The 15,095-nt window shown below is 35.3% G+C and overlaps 1 protein-coding gene across 1 annotated transcript in view; it reads left to right on the top strand.

Annotated features, from left to right (window-relative positions):
* Positions 1-15,095, top strand: part of THSD7A (thrombospondin type 1 domain containing 7A) — a 208,973-nt gene that overhangs the window by 157,881 nt on the left and 35,997 nt on the right. The window contains exon 14 of the mRNA XM_015811827.1: positions 1,505-1,768. Coding sequence (XP_015667313.1) covers positions 1,505-1,768 — 264 coding nt within the window. The remainder of the gene's footprint in view (positions 1-1,504; positions 1,769-15,095) is intronic.

The following is a 15,095-nucleotide window of genomic DNA, read 5'->3' as shown; positions in this document are numbered from 1 at the left end:
CGCTTCTGGAGGCAGGTTGTTCCACTGGTTAATTGTTCTAACTGTCAGGAAGTTTCTCCTTAGTTCTAGGTTGCTTCTCTCTTTGGTTAGTTTCCACCCGTTGCTTCTTGTCCTGCCTTCAGGCGCTTTGGAAAATAGCTTGACTCCCTCTTCTTTGTGGCAGCCCCTGAGATATTGGAACACTGCTATCATGTCCCCCTTCGTCATTCTCTTCGTTAAACTAGACATACCCAATTCCAGCAACCGTTCCTTATATGTTTTATCCTACATAATCCAAACTGCAAAATAAAGCAATGTGAAAGAAATATTTCTGCTAGAGAATTTGGCATTATTCAGTAATCCAAACTAAAGGCTGATCAATTAATAGCCCAGGATGCTTTCTACAAAATATGTTGATTGTTCGTTTTAAAGAACTTTCAAATTTAATCAAAGCTAAGATTACCAATGGTATATTTACTCATCCTCTTGCATACTAGCAAACCTAATAATGCTGACTTTTCAAGCTGAATCTTTTTACATCACATAAAATTAGTATATTCAAAAATATTACATGTGTGTCACAGTAAAAATGGCAATAAAGTGAAAAGTGATTTAATACTTAGATTTAGATGAGAAAAAATTGACATAAACACACAATTTAAAGATATTTTTTGCCACAACTGCTGTAGAAGTGATGAAAACCAATACCAATAAGCAGAAAACAACAAACAACAGTTTTGTATTTATGTGAATACTCACACAAGGCACAGGATCATGGAATTGTAGATTAAGTTGGAATGTTGAGTAGCTAATTAAGGCTAAAGGAAATGTGGCACAGACAACAAAATATATCTTTCATCGGAAGTTCAATTGATCACATTATAAATGGAAGGAATATTGCTAAGAAACATTTATTTTTGAGACCATCCATTATTCCTCATCAATGATATTATTAATTATTCTCCATTCTTGAAAATTCATACAAAAGGCCTCAAATTATTCTAAATTTCAAATATGTGTATCAGAATTAACATTAAAACTTAATATAGGTACTTTATAGTTAAAATTTACACACAGCTCATTGTGTATACATCTTATGCATAAAGTGACATGGCTTGCAATCTCTCCAGTCTGATGATTTTGCCCAGAGGTTGCACTAGAAGACCTCCAAGGTCCCTTCCAACTCTGTTATGCTATTCTATAGTAAGTTCATCACTATCCATTTGGTTGCAGATATGAAAGCTGAACTGGCATTTATACTGAGACTTGCTAAGTTGAGAAAAGTAGACCTGACCTAACAGATATGATTTCTCCCCCATCAATTTCAATGTTTTATATTGACTTTGGGGGAAAAGTGTTTTATTATTGTTTTACAACTTGATAACCTGTTATACTTCAAAGTAAATATATTCAACCTGTCCAGTCAGCAATGTATTTTCCCACATACACTCATTTAGGGTATGAACCAAATTTTATATCAGAGTCAAGAAAACGCTTTCTGAAACTCTCTCTCTCTCTCTTTCAGGGAAGAGTAAGAAGAAAGAGAAATGTAAAAATCCTCAACTGTATCCACTCATTGAGACCCAATTCTGCCAATGTGACAAATACAATGCCCAACCAGTTGGGAACTGGTCAGACTGTATATTACCTGAAGGCAAAGTGGACATACTTATGGGAATGAAAGTTCAAGGAGACATCAAAGAGTGTGGACAAGGCTACCGTTATCAAGCCATGGCTTGTTATGATCAAAGCAATAGACTTGTTGAAACATCCCGGTGCAACAGTCATGGTATTTAAAATAATATTGTTACTCTTCTATGAATTTCTTCCATATTCAATTTTATAGTAGCTCTAATGTATTTTAGATTGTGAGTATTATGGTACTAAACTGTTTCTTATTTAATTAGTTGAAAGGTGAAAGTTTCATTTATATCTAACAAAGACTAGATTGTGTCATGATCTCTCTCTTTCTCTTTCTCTTTCTCTTTCTCTTTCTCTCTCTCCCTCTCCCTCCCCTCCCCCCCTCTCTCTCTGTGTATGTGTAACAACAGGAGAACAATGATGTCTTCAAAATCTAAAGCTAAAGCTTGCAGATTCCCTTAGCAACCCCAGAAAGTTTGGAGTTACAGAACTAGATCTAGATTAAATGGTATATAGTTTCTATTGAAATAAATGAACTTTAAGTTAGGTGTCACTTTGAGTTGATTTCAGTGGGCTGTAATGTCAATGTAATAATGTAATAATCCATTACTTTTCTAGTGATGTCACATTTTTGGAGGAACCTCAAAATCATTTCATTCTCCAAAGTTGTATTTTTTGGAATCAGGTGATTCCAGCTTTGTTCGAATGTCTTTGCTATTTTTCTGTTATAATTTTAATGCTGAGTTTTTATTAATTTCCATTATTCAACTATTAGCTTATGGAGTGTGCGCCTTTTAAAAATTCTTATATCCATAAGCTGCTTACAGCATATTTTTGAGAGATGTATACTCCCCCAATGTATTAAGATTGTTATCTGATGTGGGTTATTGATCCAGCATTGTGCTTAGGTGTTCAGATGCCTTTTTAGGTTGAAAGGACCTTTTACTACCAAGCTGGATAGTTTGACAACCTTCTGTTCAGAATATTGCACTGTGTTTTGTGAGTGGGAGATTTCAGAAATGTTTGCTGATTCTGAATAGGGCCATCAAAGTATTGATGAGGCAGGATCATTTAACTACTTCATATCCATACTTGAACTGATGCACTAGCTTCTAGTCAATGTTTAGGCCAAGTTTTAAATCGACTGCTTTTATTCCATCAAGTCTTAATTTCCTGAAAAGGAATTAAGCTATCCATGCTTTAATAGCTTCTTCAAAGTCTCTGATCTAAATATAGTTTATTAAAAAAACTATGTTTGGTAAGTAATCATGGAAAGGGACTAGTAATATGCATTTTAAAGAAAAGCATCCCTGCTATAAACCCTCAGCATCTTCCTTGAGGACTGATTATGGACCAGGCTTTTTTTAAAAAAAAAAATTACGTCATCGGAAGTTGTTGAGAGTTTTGTTTTTCTATTATGTTTGAGTGTCTTTTTTATTGAATGGTTTTATGTTTTATTTAGTCTGTCAATTGCTCTTTATCCTTTATTTAAAATGAGCCAGAGAAATGCTGTAAAATGATATAAATCAGTAAAAATAAGGAATGCAAGATTTAAGATCTCTAAATAAATAATATTCTTTAGATGATGTACTTTACCAACAATTATAAATCAGGAAAGATAGCTTTGGATGGGTGCTACTCATTAACTATAATGTGAGATCTCCTAGACATTCTGAATGTTGGAGTAGACAAAGGAAACTCAAGTTGAGCGTTGTATGCATATTATTTTTGTAAATGATACAATTCCTAGTATATTTTCAAAATGCCCTCTTTGAATACCAGGAATTTAACATTTTAGCTTTTACATATAAATAATGCTGGTTTTCATAGTCTCTAGGGATAAGACAGATGCCCAACTTTTTTAGGCTTTAGACTCCACTTAGCTGGTGATCTGCTTTTTGTGAGATAACATTGCATAACAGTGGTGGATATAGCTAGGACTAAATCTAATTTCATGTCATTTACATTTTATTTAATAAAAATTAAATATATTTAATGTAATTACTACTTATTCATGGCAATGAAAACTGTAACTGCCATTTAGCCATAACTAAATACCTTTACAAAAACACAATTTAATAATGTTCTGGAGGTCTTTGGAGGTCATAGTCAAAATTTGTAGAGATCTAGGACCTCAGGTTGCAAACTTCCCTCCAAGCCATTATGCTGGGCTAATCATTTATCCTATTTAGACATTACAGATGTATTTCAGTTTCTCAAATGAATGGTGGTGAATGGTGGATCCCTTTAATATTCTTCATTCTCTAACCAAGTTCTTTTTAGTACAAATATCTGTTCGATAGGCAGACAAATGCTCTATCCATATGTTTTGATGTCACTGCCACTTGGAATGAACTTTTAAAATAATCTCTGGTTAAATCCTACTTTTGCACAATTTTCTTTAGTTTTTAGTCTATACCTCAAATAAATGTAAATATAATATTTAAAAATTGTTCAAAGTATATATTGAATGTGGGTGCATTTCAAAACAAACTCCCAACTGACATTGCTTTGTGAATATTTAAGGTATGCTGTACAAATAGTCAAAGTAACATTATAAATGGTTCCTTTCTGTGAATTAATTATATCATTTATGTCCTTATTTTCTGGTGAACATTAGTGTGGCATTGATAGTATGTACTGATAGTATGTGTTAAGAGTATGCATAAAATCAGATTTGAAGGCAAAAAATTGTTTCAGGGCATGAATGTAGCATCTGTCTTCAACTCTTAAAAGTAGTTGTGCCTTTTCTTATGATCTTGTACCCCTAAGGAAAGATGTACTTGGTTTAAGGAGATATAGAAAGGTGCGAAATTTACAAAAGTACCTTTTGCTTTTGAAGTACCTCAAAGCCTTCACATACACTTTATATGAAGTGCAATGTTTAGCCTATCCTACCTGGGCAAATTATTTGCCTCCACACACACACCTTTTTTTTTTCTTTTTCAATCATTCCGCCTTCATACTGCTGTCTTATTTATGAATAGCAATTCACTACTTACAGTTTTTATTGCCAGCCTATAGATATTTCAGTGGAAATCAGAACAAAATATAAAGCTTATGCCTGTGAACAGAGATGACCTTATAAATACTTTGTCCTAACCTATGAAAAAAATGTAAAGGTTACTACCTACCTATTGAATTACACAGGGAAATCAACTAGGAGACCTTGAGGATGGCAAGAATGATGAGGTTTATTCATTTCACCCATACTTGGTTTATGGTCTCTCAGTTCTACTCAAAACTAATTGACACGTCCATAATCTTTTGAAAGATAGCCCAGTCCCTGTGATTATCAGAGCACAAATAACTGAGGAAGAAGTTTCTCTGCCCTATAAATGCATAGCTGACTTACTATCCTAGGCTGGCATAAGGCTATTCAGATTGCATAGACAATTTATGCTTCCAGTAATAGAAATGGATTAATGATGGTCCTTTAGAAAAAATAGTAGCCCAACATATTAAAAATCACATGCCTCCCATGCATACAATTGCGACCAACCTCCATGTTCCACTGCAGATATAAAAAGCATTAAACCAAACCCAACAAGTATCCAACAAGATAGCACATGAGATTAGTATATATTCTATTTATCATCAATTGATATCTATTTTCAGTGGAATCTTTATATTTGACTCTCTGTAATGATTTATTCAAGACTCTTTTTGCTACTAGTGTTGTCAGTGACAATTTTAGCAGTAGAGAGCCAGTATTTCTATTAAATATTGATTTGAACACTTGAGGATACTGCATAGTATTCTTTTTGTTCGTTTATTTTGTAATATAGACAAAACACTGTCAGCTGCTTGCATGATTTGTCATTTCAATTTCTATATAGCCATGCCATTTTGGGGATAGTGTTGGAATTGAAGACTAAAAGGGCCTTAAATTGTATGATGCATCAGTCTATGGCTTCAAATTCAGAGGCTGAAGATCTTGAATAGATTGTTTTTCATCCTGTACCACAGGAATTAACTGAAATGAGGGTCCACATGGCACTTAAAGCTTTGTGTGGTGTTATTTTATCTGCTATTTTGATGAACTTGATATACCTATCCTTGAGACAGTGCTGGCAACAGCAAAATGAACTATTTCAATACAGGAAAAGGATTAATGAATTCAAGTAATAAAAAGATGGATTTTAAGTGCAGGAACAAGGGGAAAAAATCCTAACAGTAAGAACAGGTCAACCATTGAATCAATTATCTAGAGCGGTGGTGGGCTTCTCTTCATTTGATGTGGTCAGGTAGAAGCCAGACAGCTATTTGCTGGGATGACTTATTTTGAATGCCTACCCTAAACCAGGGTTTGAACTTGGTAACCTACATGGCATTTTCCAAAGCTATGACAAAGCAAGCATGTAGTAAATCTGACAAAGTGCTAATGAAGTGGACCATTATTACTTTATTGCCTTCTTGGCTATGCAATCTGATTGTTAAAAGTATTCTTCCTTTTTTTTTAACTAGCTTGCTGCTGCATCTGCCATGAGCTGTTGTTTAGAAGCATACTATTTCCACTGAAATTTATGTGTGATTTTTGCATTCCCTTGAACTGCAATCTTTTAAAATAAGTTTCCCTTGCCCGTCTTTGAGTCTCTCAGTATTTCAGATATTGAACAATTCCCCCCCCCCCATACCAGACATTATTCTCTAAAGTTAACCTTAGTTTATCCAGAGTATAAATCAAGGTAAATAATTTCAGTTCAGATCTAAACATGTTTTTGAAATCATTTGAGGGTGCAAAAAATAATAAAGTTAAAATATGTTTGACCTGGTAAATGAATCAGCCCAGTTTATAATAAGTCATTTTCTCTGTGAAATCATACTTTAGGTTTCTGTTGATAATTATATTGCCACGGCAGGTAAAAACTATTCTACCCGCCTTACAGATGTTTCTATTGTTTTAGAAACAAATGATACCAGACACTCTTTTATCACTGTAATCCAAGATCATGATGTTTAATAGGGCAATTGGGAATTAGGTGTATCTTCTCTTGTAACTCTTTTCATGGTCCTCACTTTGATGCAACAGTATGATTTAATGTTTTTACAGGTCATAATGCCCTTCTTAATTTGTGTCAGTCTGTTTTTAAGGCCTTAGGCACATTCAGCCAGTCCAGAATGGCTTGTCAGCTGCCTTATTAGTATGAGATTATTTTCCCCTTTAGCATTAATTAAATGAAATACATTGATTTGTGCTGAGTCTACACAGTTTTGTGTGGTTGCAAGGCTTAAGCAAGGGATTAGAGTATTGGAAAATGTTTCCAGAGCAGCTGTTGGGAATATCCATGTGAATTTCTTATTTTATTGCTTGCGCTTTTAGTAATAACTTTGGAGGCTATAAATGATTCCATATGGCTGCAGGCAACACAAGTTTATATTGTGTATTTTTAACATTTTAAAAAGTCTTTTAATATACTATCCCAAGGCTATGAGACAGGAAGGCAAAATAAAGTAGAATATATTTTTAGTTGTTTGCTTTGCACTATACCTTACCCAATATGTAAAATTATTTACCCAGTTGTTTTTAAAATTATGTATTCTGTTGTTAGCCATTTCAAATATTTTATAAAGTTATTTTTTTTTTTTTTTTTTAAATTTTATTGACAAAACAGTTAAAACAAAAAGGGACATGACATGACGTTCCAGTATACATGATCCTAGTAATTCGTTCCTTATCATATTTAAAGTTCTAAATATACATCTCTCTACGTATTAACACATAATTTTATATACCACAAATTTAAACTTTAACTCAAAACCCGACCAGTTCTTCNATACCAACAGTAAAATTTGTCCCAGATTCCAAAATAATCTGTTTCCGTCTTGTCCTTTAATTCCATAGTTAGCCTGTCCATGTCCGCACATGATAAAATTTTTTGTAGAATCTCTTCTTCAGTAGGAATTTCTTTGTTTCTCCAATTTTGAGCATAGGTCAGTCTGGCGGCCGTGAAGATGTGTAACATTAGATAGAGTATTCCTTTATCATATTTTTGTATAGTAATACCAAGAAGGAAGAGTTCTGGTTTTAGTGCTACCTCCGTTGTTAATATTTCTTCTAACCATTTTTGAACCTTGTTCCAAAAAACACGGGCTTTCGGGAAGTCCCACCACATATGATAATATGTCCCTCTTGCCAAATTACATTTCCAACATGTAGGGGAAATATTAGGGGCCATTTTAGCTAGTCTTGTGGGCGGGTAGTGCCACCTATAAAACATTTTATACAGTTATAAAGTTATTGATTAAATTAAATACACAATGAACCAGAACTGAAGCTACTATACCTGAATACTCAGTTAAACAATTCCTTTTTTCTGTCCCAAAATGCTATTAATTAAATGATAGTTTTTACTGGAATCAGTGGAACAAGTCTCTAAAAAAACATAGAATATAAAATATGCAGTAAGAATATTATCATATCATCTTTGTCTCCTTCCTTCCTTCTTTCCTTCTTTCCTTCCTTCCTTCTTTCCTCCCTCCCTCCCTCCCTCCCTCCTTTCTTTCTGTCTTTCTGTCTTTCTGTCTTTCTTTCTTGATTATCCTCTTCTAGGCAGTTGATGTAGGAGTTTTGTTAAAAAGAATGCAATTTCTTTTCTTCGTAGTACAATTGAGATCTAGCAGGATTTTTTTAAAAAAAATTCAGTGCATCTTCATCTTAAAAATCTGATAGACTTCCAATATCAACATTATCATACATGAAATAGAGCTGAATCCACAATAAATCAGCATTAGAACATAAAAAAGTAAAAACTGATCTTGATATTGTGGTATGGAATGAGTTTAGTTGAAATGACATGGTCATCTTTCATTGTAAATAAAAAAATGGGCAAGATGGAAGGAAATAAACAATGAAAGTTACTACTCTATTTATCTTATCTCTAATAGACATTCAGATAAATAAATGTTGTAATTAGGGAGTTAAATGTGTAGTAAATTATGTAGTACTGCTTTCTCAAGAAATGTTCTAAGAAATCATTCAGTTATTTTCATATTCTTTAAGGCGCTCCATGGCATCGGACCGGGGTATCTTCGAGACCGCCTTCTGCCACAGATTACCTCCCATTGGCCTGTACGCTTCCACAGGGTGGGTCTCCTCAGGGTGCCGTCGGCCAGACAGTGCCGGCTGGCGACCCCAAGGGGGAGGGCCTTCTCTGTGGGAGCTCCCACCCTCTGGAATGAGCTACCCCCAGAGATCAGGGTGATCCCTGATCTCCCTTCCTTCCGCCGCGCCCTTAAGACATGGTTATTCCAACTTGCAGGACTGGCCTAGGGGTAAATTTTAATGGGGTTTTAAAGTAATTTTTAAATTAACTTGACCAAATTACTAATATTTGTTTTTACTTATGTTTTTAATTTGTAGTTTTTGGGGATTAGTGTTTTATCTGGTTGTTAGCCGCCCTGAGTCCGTAAGGAGAAGGGCGGGATATAAATTAAATTAATAAAATAAATAAAATAATAAATATTCCATATTATTTTCAAATTCCTAGCACAACAATCAGAAGTGGTAAAATCTTGGAGATACAACTTTTAACATGCCTGGAAACAGCCAAACTGAGGGAAATTGAGAGAAAAAATAATATACCCACATGCTTAAGAACCCCAGTTGTTTAGACCATTTAGAAAAGGTTTTGTCAAAAAGTGCTATATTTATTATGGCAGACTTGATTGTCACTATATTCTAATATTTCAATTCACAAGAGAGATTCTGTTGCCATTTTGTCTAGTGTTACCCCTTTTAATTCCTCCATGTGTCATAACCTATGACTTGTCCACCAGCATGAAAAACTAGGGTAGCCTCTCTTCAGAAAAGAAGAGACAAAATTGCTGATGCAGAAGATCAGTTGCTGTATGCCATTGAAGCCTTGGAGGCTAATCTCAAGAACAAGATAAAAGACATGGCATAGTTCAATTCATCATTTTGTGGGCTCTTGTGACAGACTCATGAATACAAATACTGTCAGGTGGATTGTAAATACCTTTGAAAGTCAAAGAAAATAAAAGAAGTGGTATCCTTGTCTAAAACCTGGAAAAGGCAGAAGATTAGTATCTTCAACATGGGGTTCCATAATTTCTACCTTATATTTCTATAAATCTTTGTTCATATGAGTGGGTTTCAATTGTTCTTTATAAGGCTGCTGTGTCTTTTCAGAATATGTCCAGCTTTATATATGATTATGTTTGTACTATAATTTTATTTACAGTGCCCAGGTTTGCCTTTGATGTAGGAATGATATAAAAGATACAAAAGATAAAACAACAGAGTGATGTTTTGTTTTCCTGTGGAAAGGTTAACATCTACTTTTTCCATTTCTTATTTTTATTATTCAGAAAATTATCTCTTTAATGTACTAGATAATTACTATTGACCTTTGCCTTTCTATTAGACATTGCTGATAAGATGAGCCTTTCTTTTGATCCTATCCAGCTTCATTAGGGGAAAGAATAATAGTGAATGATGAAATATAAAATACTTCATGGTCACTGTCTAAATTACATGAAAAGATACTCATTTGAGATGCTCTTTTGTAAGTTCTGAATCGTTTCTGCCTTATTATTGTCAAGGACACGTAAAATGTACCAAGGACAGGCACATGAATTTTACCATGTTTCCTACTGAGTGAGTGTGCAGCTACTATTTAAAAATCTACCTCCTTTTCTTCTTGTCTTACTGCATTCCATTATTTTAAGCAGTTAATTCCAAGCTTCCAAACACACTGCTTGCTTGTTTAATCTAACACAGAGTTCCCCAATTTTTCTGGCTTTGTGGACCAGCCAGTGGTGGGAGTCAGTCAGTTTGCACCAGTTTGGCAGAACCGGTAGCTAATTTTTTGTTGCCCAGGCACAGAACGGACTTCCGGAAGCGGCATCCACACAGAGAACCAGTTGTTCACCTATTTGAATCCCACCACTGGGACCAGGGGAGTGGGGTGGGGAGAAGGGATGGTTACATGTGATTGGTGGGCAAGCGCACACACACACAGCTCCATTTGCACAAGTGGCGAGCACCCACATCCGGTGCTTGTGAATATGGAGCACACATGCTCACCCGCTGCTTGCACAAGTGGGGGATGTGTGAATTCGCCCACCACTTCCATGATCTGGTTCTGAACTGCTGAAGAGAGCTACAGCCAGGGCTTTTTTTCAGCGCCTTGCGCCGCCTTGGCGCAAGGCCGTGGAAAAAGGCCCGGCCGGCGTGGCCTTTATCGGGGAGGGTGTGGCCTTTATCGGGGAGGGTTTAAAATGAACGTAAGGACAAGAGATTTCCCCGCCAGGATCCCAAACTACTCCCGCACCGGTCCAAACTCAAGGCGGTGGAAAAGACCGAGAAAAAAAGCCCTGGCTACAGCACAGGGTTGGGGACCCCTGATATAAAGTATGCACACACACATAGACACACACATAGACACACACATCTTTACATACATAAATAGAACAGACAGGTGGCTATCTGTCATATCACATCCCAACTATCCCTTACTATCCTGAATGAATTATATTTTCATAGTGATATCTAGCATAGCTCATTTCCTCAAGAATAGTTAAAATTACTTTGTATAGAAATTGACTGACTTATTTTAGAATTGGGGATATAGATTTTTCTTTCAAAATCTTCTTGGTCTTTATAAGCCATCATTCCCCCCCCTCTATTATGGCTGATTTTTTTAACTGACTAATATTCCATTTAAGTTAAACTTTGCCCTCTGCTAAGCTGTTAATATCTTTTGTTTGCCATCCCCTTACCTGAACCTACAAACCTCTTTTCATGTGCACTTCTCTGATTCTTCTAATCTATCTCTGATTAACTCTTTCTGTCTATCCTTTATTTTATCTTGTTTTCTTTGTTTCTGTTGTTGCATATGTACAATATATTTTCAGCATAAATGGGGAAAGACATTTGGCCAAAGAATGAGAGATGTATGGTAATTCACCAAATGTAGGAAATTTAGATCAGAAAGTTCAGAGTTAGATGTACTTCTGATAGCAATAAAAACATAAGCAATTTTGCAGCTGCCCAAATTTATCACGATGTCCAATATAAGCATCATATTACTATTTGTAATTACTCAGATTCTTGATGCTCTAGTGTTCTTTATTATGGAGCCCAATGCTGGTTTGCTTAGGAAGAACCTATCCCAGTCTTAACAGTTTGCATAATCCCTATTTAAACAATCCCTTGATTGAACCATATGGGTTCAAGCTAATGAGAATTGGTCAAAAATCTCTGAAACATACCAAAAGATTTCTGCAGGAGCTGTCAAAAAGTCAAGATAATAGTCACAACCACATGATGAAATCCCTATTCTTTTTTTGTGTGTGCATCACACTCCTGCTGGATGCCCTGCAGAAGTTAAAAGGAAGAAATCAAAATGGACATTTGGGAGTGTTGAGAATTTCCTCTCAAATGATTTTTGAAGGAGGACAGAAATGGGGAGTTAATTTATTTTAAGGGGAGGTGTGTATGTGTTTCTTTCACTTTTATTTTTATTTTTTGGGGAATACATTTGCCCATAGGATTACAGGATCTATCCATTTTGTGCAGCTTTTTGACTGTCAGAGATCCATAGAAGATTGTATTGTTACCTAGCAGTCAATTCCTGATAAAAAAATACAAGGACAAGAAGTTATGTGCTGAGAGTCTTTTGGAATTTCACCACAAACAAATCATTTTAATTGTTTCAAACAAGGCATTAAAATCTGCCTTTGTAAAGGGCCAAAAGATTTTCTAAACAAATATGAATGACTCTAGTAAGTAGGATTTGGCCCTGAATTATAAACATCATTAGCTTGTCACTAAATAAAATGTCAAAACTCAATATGTAATATGTATCATTGTTCTTCAAATCTGTTTAATGAGACAGTTTTATGATGATGCATTAGAACTGCAACAAAAATTAATATTTATTAGAAGTCACTACAAATCATAGAATTATTATTTTATTTATGTAGTGTGTGCATTTTGTCCTTGCCCAGGACATTTGCTGTCATATAGCAATGTCCCATGTTGACTTTTTTTTTTTAATTGCATCAGTAGCATTTCTTTACTGCCAGACACCTGGCTTTCTGGCTCCTGATTGTTCTTGTTAATCACAGGACAAAAATAGATCTATGTAATCCTCTCAGGAGGAGGGTCTCCTTCTTGAGAAAACAGCAAATCTAATCATTAGCATGGAAACTTCGTTTGTCCTTTTCTTTTGAGTACTGTATGTGGCCTTGTCTTCCATTTTCCAATCAACAATCAGGTTAATCTAAGTCTGGAAGGCAGTACTATGGTAATTAATTCAACAGATGCATCAATTTCTCAACAAGCAAGAAAAGCACACAGGGAAAAGAAATACCTGTTGGCAGGTAACTTATGCACCAGAGAAATGAAAAAGAAGCAGACAAAAAAGAGAAAGAAATGTAAAACAGCTGGAAGCTTTGCATAGGAAACGGAGTGGGCTCTGGTCTGTGACAATGTTTGAAGCAAAACATTTGAGATGTATCCTGCAGGGGCTGCGAGACTCAATGCTTCAATTAAGCAATTGTTAGAGAGATGCCAAGTCTGTGCAAATTCCTGCTACTGTATTATGTTGAGCCTTTTTTTTTTGAATAGTGCAGATTTAGCTAACACAAATAAGCCCAAGGAGATAATTGACATATATTGATTTTTCAGTCTTCATGGGTATATAGTTTTTCATCTTCATCCTCCTGTATCTTATATAATGGATGGGATTCCATGTATTTCCCCTACAGTCTATTTATTTCAGTTTATAGGAGTAATCATTTAAACCAATGTTTTTGAACCTTGACAATTTTAAGATATGTTGACTTTAGCTGAAGAGATCTGGGAGTTGAGGTCCACCTATCCTAAAGTCTCAAAAAATTGTTCTTATGGTTGTAAGTTTGGTATACAACTCTACAAATTCTACATAAAATACCTGACTACTGTTGGCATATTAGACTATGATCCTGAAGTAAGAAGGATAGTCTTCCTTCATTAGTGCCTTCCATATCTCATGGACTACAAATACCATTTTGTTATATTGCTCCTTTTATAATAAAAGGCTGGGTAAGATCTAAGTTCTTTCCTCCCCCCTGAATTTTCTATACCTTGGATTTTACAAAAAAACCCACCACCAATAATAATAATAAAGGCATTTATGTAAGACTTGAAGGCTAGCTAGTCAGATCAACGTAAATGGAACACAGGATTGTGTGAGAAGTGTAAGGAAGATTTGTGTCTGTGTCTGTATGTCTATGTCTTTGAGTCAGTGTTGACTACGGATGACTACTGGGAATCTGGGACATGTCCCTGCATTTTCTTGACAAGATTTTCAGAAATTTGCCATCATCTGCCTTCAAGTTCACTTTGTGCCCAAGATGCAGTTGAACTCATCATCTCCCTCTGCTTTATGTAGAATATTGGCTTCCACATAATTAATGGCAAGCAGAGAAAACATGCATGATGATATGAGATTTATTAATAGTCTTGTAATGAACAGGAAAAGTAGAAACAATTGAAAACAGATTAGCCTATTTAGAATTCAGTTCAGTTTTGACTTCTAAAAGCCCATAGAGAAATGTTTTCATTGCCTTAAGAACAGAAGTGTTCTTGCTGGATTTTTCCAATTGAATTCCTTTTTCGTAGAAGACCTTTGTTTCATAAAATTGGAACTAAAGTGGGTGACCCACAACATTGTTTTCTATCATCAGCTGCTTCAGGTTTGAAATAGATTATTGTGTACTGGCAGATTAGATGAGCTCTTTGTTAATCTAAGTTAATAATTCTTCTGAATGCCTTTCTCTAGATTTGATCATGCCTTTCTCTAGATTTGTTTGGAGGAGTGAGCATCTGTTTTAATTCAAGGCTTCTGGCTGCATTTTCATTCTGTGTCTGTGGTCCTGCAGGCCTACAATTACATGTGCCCGCTATCCAGCCCAAGGACGGCCATGCGTCATTTTGTGTTGTTCCCAACCAAGTAGTTGTTAATCACCATTTCTATGCCAGCGGGCCTTTTGAAGGCCATTGAGAAAATTCAGCATTTTTTCTACAGTCCTTATTCAGACTGATAAAAAGAGAATTTGCTAGTGAAACATATTTTAAAGGAGAAGAAAATTAAAATGACATTCTCATGGGTGGAATGTGTGTATGTGAACATGCTGCCTTTCTCTGTACAGTATTTTCTCCAGCAATCTGTTGCCTTTCTGCCTTCCCTTGCTGCAGTTAAAGCCACCAGACTTTTTTAGAGTAAGAAGTATGGATAACCTGGGAAGTTTTAAGATTTGTGAAAAGATGCAGCAACAGTAGCATCCAAACTTCCAATAATTAAATAATTTCAAAAACACCATCAAGAGAAATCTGAAATAAGATTACTAAGCTCTCTGAGACTAAAATAGAAGTTTCCTTCTCATCAGAAGAAAATGTTTCAGAAATTGCAGTGCAAATTTCAGGACTACTCTAATTCTTTTATTGCAGTAGCAGGCACCTTAGA

The sequence above is a fragment of the Protobothrops mucrosquamatus genome, unplaced genomic scaffold (genome assembly GCF_001527695.2).
Source record: "Protobothrops mucrosquamatus isolate PMUCROS unplaced genomic scaffold, P.Mucros_1.0 scaffold52, whole genome shotgun sequence".
NCBI classification, from domain to species: Eukaryota; Metazoa; Chordata; class Lepidosauria; order Squamata; family Viperidae; genus Protobothrops; species Protobothrops mucrosquamatus.
Note: the sequence above shows the minus strand (reverse complement) of the source record. Positions and strands in the feature narration are given on the sequence as shown.